The sequence below is a fragment of the Xiphophorus couchianus genome, chromosome 13, assembly GCF_001444195.1.
Source record: "Xiphophorus couchianus chromosome 13, X_couchianus-1.0, whole genome shotgun sequence".
Taxonomy (NCBI): Eukaryota; Metazoa; Chordata; class Actinopteri; order Cyprinodontiformes; family Poeciliidae; genus Xiphophorus; species Xiphophorus couchianus.
This window is the reverse complement of record NC_040240.1, coordinates 18,444,230-18,451,366: the sequence shown is the minus strand read 5'-3', so window position 1 is coordinate 18,451,366 and position 7,137 is coordinate 18,444,230. Positions and strand designations below refer to the sequence as shown.

At 38.5% G+C, this 7,137-nt stretch overlaps 1 protein-coding gene across 1 annotated transcript; it reads left to right on the top strand.

The window, feature by feature from the left end:
* The first annotated feature begins 4,766 nt into the window (after positions 1-4,766).
* Positions 4,767-5,952, top strand: LOC114156210 (gastrula zinc finger protein XlCGF57.1-like). The gene is made up of 2 exons (XM_028036498.1): positions 4,767-5,196; positions 5,428-5,952. The coding sequence occupies exons 1-2, from the start codon at positions 4,831-4,833 to the stop codon at positions 5,704-5,706; spliced, it is 645 nt and encodes a 214-aa protein (XP_027892299.1). The 5' UTR covers positions 4,767-4,830; the 3' UTR covers positions 5,707-5,952.
* Positions 5,953-7,137: the final 1,185 nt, after the last annotated feature.

Sequence of the window (7,137 nt, the reverse complement as noted above, 5' to 3'; positions counted from 1 at the left end):
AGTGCAAACATGCAGTGCATGAACCGGCCCCAAATCCAGACTACATACTGATCAGAACCCAAGTCTCAGGGTTCAGCCAGGATCCAGGGAAAATACGCCCCCAGAATCCCAAGACTACCCCAGGAACAATACGGCCACCATGCCAGTAACCCATCTCAAGCTGTAAGGAGCCCCAAACTCACCACATGCTGCCGCCAGAAGTCATTCACAGAGTCACTAATGTCCCTCCCCAGATGAGGGCCACAGACCCCAGATGCCCAAAACCTAGACCCGTACCAGCAACAATGTCCCACAGGACGGCCAGGTTCTCCAGAGTCGAGCAATTATGTGTATAAATCCAGATTTTCTTCTTTTAGACAAATAAAAAGAAAGCCATAAAAAATGTAATGTTGATATAAAGTTACATTTGTTAAAATCTGAGGGTTAAAGCATAATTTCTGTCATGAGGGGATTGATCCGCTTGACCCACATACAGAACAAACATGAAGCCGGTGAATCAGTTCAATACAGTTTATTTTGTCCAGAGAATTGAATGAAATGTGAATCTTGTTCCGGAGTCCACTGTATAGGATCGACTGCATCCTGGAGGAGGGAAAGGTGAATGGTGAGTCTGCGTTCTTGAATTGAGACTGAAGGAGAGGATTTAATTACTTACTTGATGAGATGCAGTTAATCTGCCAGGGAGGAAGAAGCGGTGGGGGCTGCTGGAGTCGAGGCTGCTTGTTGGTGGCGTGTGGAGTCTCAGAGTTTGGTGTAGATCGCTGGTGGAGGTGGTGTTGGAGGGCGGACAGGTAATCGAGCAAACGGTGACCAGAGGAGCGAGCCTTCGCCGGTTCCCACACAGCAGACCGGCCTGAACCGGATCTGGCATTCTGCTGACACATCTGGCAAACCTCTGGCATGGCAAATTGGATGTCAGCCAGACTCAGGAAAGATCTGGCAGTGATGGCACGGTTCACATGAGGCATGCCTCACCTGGGCCAGATCTGTCCAAGCCAAATACAGGTTAGTTACTGAAGTAGTCATGTCACCATGTGACAATTTATTTTGTCATAAGTCATTTTAGGAAATCAGTTCTTAAACAAAGTTATAAAATGATAATATTTATAATTGATAGAAAAGTTATAATCAATTTATTTACCTCTGTTTATTAGCTCTAATTGAACATTTTCATTAATGGTTGTGCATTCTCAAACATATATACAATAAAATCTTTGATAGGTTTCTCTTTGAAACAAGATGATATTGCAACTTATGCTGTTATTTGTTTCAAATTATATTAACCAGTCTAACTCTACCTATGTAAAAGCTTTATGAAGACATTTTTAAAAACGTTTTACTCTATAGAAAATGAAATATTCACTATAAATTAATTTTCATGCATTAATTTTTCTTGATTGTAGAAAATATGGTTGAATATTTTCTTCAATAATTTGTTGTGTCTTTTGTCTTAGTTATATTTTTCTCTGTTCTGCTGCAGATGTTTTCTATTATAGATCACCATGTTTCTAATGCTGGAACTAATTTAACCTCCACACATAGATATATTATTAGTGTCTTAGAAAGTAAGTAGAACATTTGCCTTTCCTGTGAAAATGTCGTGTTAGTGCTGAATGTTACTGCTGAAAATTGTAGAAACATTTGAGTTCAACTGCAGAACACTTGCTGAAATGAAATGAGTAGAAGCAGCAGGAAAAAGTTAAACAGTGCAAATCTGTCAGCCAAACTGAATAACTTAAAATTACATCCAACATCCCTGCTTAAAACTTTAAATATGGCATAGAAATGCTTGCAAAGGTAAAATATAAGGTGATATATTGAATAATTTCAGTATTAAAGAGAGTAATAGCATTTAACCCATCTAGTGCAGTAGAAAGAAACTACAGTATTATTTAAATACCGGTAGAAAATTCAAATAGATAAAACCGTTAAAAGTCTTTTACACTCGACCTCCAGCACCGCACAATTCAGTGAACAAGCCGGTGCTGATCGGCTCTCAATAAGCCACAGGATGGGCGGAACCAGCGGTAACTCCGAACAAAGCAGCAGCGATCATTGTGGATATACGGAAACTATAGGAAAGGTTCTGATCTGGTGGAGTGAAGAAACTGTGAAACATGTTGCGGGATGTAGGAGATACGAATCAGAAGACAATATTAACTTTGGATTTGTGGAAAACTGGAATACTAATATTGTATTTGATTTATTTAGATAAAGTGGAAGAAAAGATTTTACGTCTTTCAAAGAGAACTGGCACTGTATGAGAAATCTTTAGATGTGATGATCGTAAGATCCACAAGGTGGCGGTAATGCAATGACATGAATGAACGACAGTCATAAAATCCCGAAGAAGAAGAAGAAGACAAAGAAAATGGCGCATGGTCTGTTTGGTTGAATGTTCGACTGTTTCTCTAAACGAGTTTATCAACGAGCCGTTAACTGCTGCTGAAGAAACATTCACAGAGTTTAAAGAAATCATCGTCAAGTCGGAGGAAGAGATGGATGATCATCGCAGACTGCTGGATTTCTCCCGGAGGCCCCAGATAATCTTACACCGAATAGGTAGGAACCAGCAGCGTTTGGATGCAGGTTAAGGTCTAAATGTCTGCACCTTTCTGTATGAGGATCATTTTAGTAAATGTTCTTTTCCCGTATAAATGTTTTGTTAACCGGTAAATGAACGCAGGAATCACAATTACGCTGTGAAAATGGCTTATTGATGTAGAGATAAAATGACCTTTTATGGCTTTTCCTCCTTTAACTAATCAAACTTACTTTTGAAAACAGGAGAAATGTGAACAATGCAGCGCAAGGTTAGTAAAGCAAACAGCATGAAACAATAATAGTGTGTTAGTAGCTGTAAAATGTAATAATTTGTAATAAATAAATTGTAGTGGCGATTGTTTGTCAAACCAAACATCCTATAAAAGTTCAGTCAACAAGCCACTGCTGCACTGAGGTGATGCTTCGTACGAAGGTAAAAGAAGTTCAATGTCCAAAAAACTTGAAGATTGCTTTTATAGTTTATTTTTTCCAGTTTGACAAGCAAATAACAAAGATCAAACTTTACATTAGTGATGTGTTGAGTAATGAAGCGGGTAAGACAGAGAACTCACCTAAACCTGAGCAGTTAAAGTTTTTATTTTTTAGTAATAAATCGTTGTCCCTGGTGACATAGCGAGTAACAAGCCAATCACAACCCTCTTTTCTATTTGTTTCTAGTTTTCTTTTGGATCCAGCCATTGTTTCATACAACCAGATTAATCAGAATTTATGTATCAGAATCACAAACATCTTTTACTTGTTTATTCATTGTAAAGCTTCATGTTGTTTTCACGTTGCCTATTTGGGGCCTGCCCATAGCAATGCATAGGGATGCAATCTCTATGCATTGCATTGCAGGCACCTATTGTTCTACACCTCTAAATAACTGCTGCTTAGACTCAAAATAGACAGAATTTTGTCTGCCTCTCTGAGCTGCTCTTTAGAACCACAGTGATGGCAGAATGTCAGAACTACAGACATGGTGAAACAACTGCTATAAACTCATTGCATCTCTGAATAGTGATGCCCCACATGCTACTGACAGCATTCACATTGAATACACATTGAATTAGTATGGCCATTTAATATGAAGCTTACTGAAGATTTCAAAATAAAAGCCTTAATATTCTTCTAAGGTTAGTGCACTACCATCGGCAGTGAAATAATGTTAGCCTGCATTATCTTTGCTAATATCTTTGCTGCATTAGTCTTTTAGCTTAAATAAGCTATTAGCTAATTTTCTTACTTATTAGCCATGTTTAGTATACCGAATGGAGTAAGTAAAGTACAGACAACATGCTAGTGATGCCCCACATGCTACTGACAGCATTCATGCTAACATTAGCATTTTGGCTAATTTTAGCTGACACATTTACTTTATCATACTGAATGGTGCAAGTACATGTTAGTAAACATTCTGGTCATTCTCCTCATATGATTGCAGCTTTCTTTAGCATTGATGCTAATTTTTAGATGGATGGAGTTCCTCAGGGCTTCATGAAGCTGCATCTCACCATCACTACTTTTCATTGTTTCCTCTCCTGCTCTGGTCAAAACCCACAGGCCCAACCCAGTGCATGCTGGTCCTATACCAGTCCCTATACTTACAGAAAATGGACCCACAGTTCTTAATGTCTAACTTACAAAAGTAAATAACAAACACAAAGCAACAAAAACTAAACAATTATTAACCTACAAATAAACTCTGTAAATAAACCCCCCAAATATAAAGTGAACTAAAATCAAATTTTAATACAAATAAAAGTAATGATAGTTCGAAATTAAGTAATATCTTGAAATAATAAAATTTACTTGTAAATATTAACAACATTGGCAACTATTATTAATTTTATAATAAATAAAAAATATTTAATATCCGTTCATTTGAGAATTCTCCAATTGTCTGCTGGATTTGTCGCCTGATCTGTCTCTCTGTCTACGCTCTTAAATTTGTCGGTGTGGGTTTTTTCATTTTTTTCATTTCTGTCGTAAACGATGAACGATTTCTCCCATTTACTTCAATAAAGTAACGATTGCTTTTTTAATCTGTTTTCTTGTCCAGATTGCCTGCAATGTAATATTTATTACCTGGAGAGGAGATCCACTCTGGACCAGGAGGAGTTGGAACATCTGCTGGTGAAACAAGAACAGGAAGAGCCAGAAGATCATCAGATAAAAGAAGAGCAGGAGGATCTAAAACACCAGCAGATAAAAGTGGAAGAGAAAGAAGTTTACTGCAGTCAGGGTGAAGAACAGATTGAATTAAAACAGGAGACTGATACCTGCATGGTGGTTCCTGTTGATGAGCAAACAGACCACACTGAATCAGAACCAAACAGGAACCAAGACATCTTCCAGGAAACTGCTGAAGCTGAGAACCAAAATCAGGAAAGAAGAAAACCTTTCTCATGTGACATCTGTAAAAAGCGTTTGGCTTTCAAAACTGTTTTTGATGCTCATATGAGAACTCATACGGGTGAAAAGCTGTTTTCATGTGTGAATTGTGGGAAAAGTTTTATTCGAAAACAGCAGTTAACTCAGCACATGGTGATTCACACTGGTGAAAAGCCGTTTACATGTAGGTACTGTGGAAAAAGTTTTATTCGAAAACAGGATTTATCTCGGCACATGATGATTCACACTGGTGAAAAGCCATTTTTATGTGGGAACTGTGGAAAAGGTTTTAGTGGAAAACAGCAGTTAACTCGGCACATGATGATTCACACTGGTGAAAAGCCATTTTCATGTGGGAACTGTGGAAAAAGTTTTATTCAAAAACAGCAGTTAACTCGGCACATGATGATTCATACTGGTGAAAAGCCGTTTTCATGTGGGAACTGTAGAAAAAGTTTTATTCGAAAACATCATTTAACTCGGCACATGGTGATTCACACTGGTGAAAAGCCGTTTTCATGTGGGAACTGTGGAAAAAGTTTTATTCAAAAACAGCAGTTAACTCAGCACATGGTGATTCACACTGGTGAAAAGCCGTTTTCATGTGTGAACTGTGGAAAAGGTTTTAGTGGAAAACAGAATTTATCTATTCACATGAGGACTCACACTGGTAAAAAGCCCTTTTCATGTGGAAACTGTGGAAAGGTTTTTTTTTACAAAGTTAGTTTAAATCGGCACATGATGACTCACAGAGGCGACAAGCCGTAGCAGTGTTTTACATGTGTGTCCTATGTTGAGGTTCACTATTAAATTGATTTGGTTAAAAACTAGAATTAAAGACTGGAGAGATTTCATGTCTATAAAACATCTTGACATTAGGATACGTAGAGATGTGAAGCAATTTCCTTGAGAGATGCTTTGTTTTTTTTCTGGCATATTCTGTAGCAACAATAATGACAAACTGTATTGTTGTTATATACACCATTCAATAAAATGACATGGATTATAACAAAATTGGGTGATAAATTGTACTAGGTGGCATTTAATGCCCTTATGGCTACTGGGTATAAACTGATCTTCAGTCTGTTTGTCTTTGTTTTAATGCTCCTCTATCTGCAGCCAGTTGGAACAAGTTGTAACCTGGGTGTGAGGAGTCTTAAAATGTTCTTGGCTTTCCTGAGGCAACGGACCTGTGGAGTTCCTCGAGAGAAGGCAGAGAGTAGTCGATAGTCCTCTGGGCAGATTTTATGAATCTTTGGAGAGGCTTCCTCTGTGCTGCTATGCAGCTGGAGAACCACGCAGAGACAATAGCAGAAAACGTCTCTTAGAGGTACCTCCTAAACTACACGGAGAGGCAGCCATTTTGGGTCAAGGGGCAAATTTTGGCAATTTTTCACTTTTATTCAAGTCAAACTTTAACAAACTCCTCCTATGGATTTCGACCTATTGGCTTCATTCTTGGCCAGGATGCAGGTAATGAGTGGGCCTTTAAAAGTTATCAAAAAAATTCACTTTTTGTATATGTTCAGGTGGCATGGTAGACTGGCGAATTTGGCGTACTCGCCAACGCAAACAAAACGTTATGACTTTCACTTAAAAAGATCAATTGGCACCAAACTTGGCATGAATGATCCTGATTGGATCCCTGACAATCCTATGTCTTCATAATCTGACGTCATCTAATGTCAAAGTGGAATAACATCCCCACATAAGCGCCCAGGTGCATCAAACTTCATTTGTATCATCACAGACCAGAGCTCATCACATTCACATGGCCAATTAGTGACATCACCACAACCCCTACCCCTTTCAACAGGAAGTCAGTGTTTTCCCACTCTCTTTCTTCCCTTTACTCGGTGGTTCATGCAGATTTCAACCTGTGTTTAATGAAGTAGAACAACATGATGGTAAATCCTTCTCTCAACACTGGCTGGCAGCAGCATGTGGATGTGGCTGAATGGTGAATACTAATCCATCGCTGTTTGCACCTTTATCTCAAAATCATATATGCATCATTGTATTTGCACTAAACTTGTTATGATTGACCTTGGTTAACCTCTTAAGAACCCAATGGCATTAAATTGTCATTTCACTCCACTGCGCCCCCTAGGTTATTTCAACAGCTGTATCTCCTTTTTACATGAACCGATTTGCACCAGATTTTTTGTGCATCATCAGGAAGCACTGCTGAACACATCG

Bases quoted from the DNA above. Each gene is read 5' to 3' on its own strand.
- LOC114156210 (XM_028036498.1), top strand. From the start codon at position 4,831: ATGGTGGTTCCTGTTGATGAGCAAACAGACCACACTGAATCAGAACCA. The intron at 5,197-5,427 runs CCATTTTTATGT...ACTCGGCACATG, and splicing joins TGATTCACACTGGTGAAAAG to GTGATTCACACTGGTGAAAA.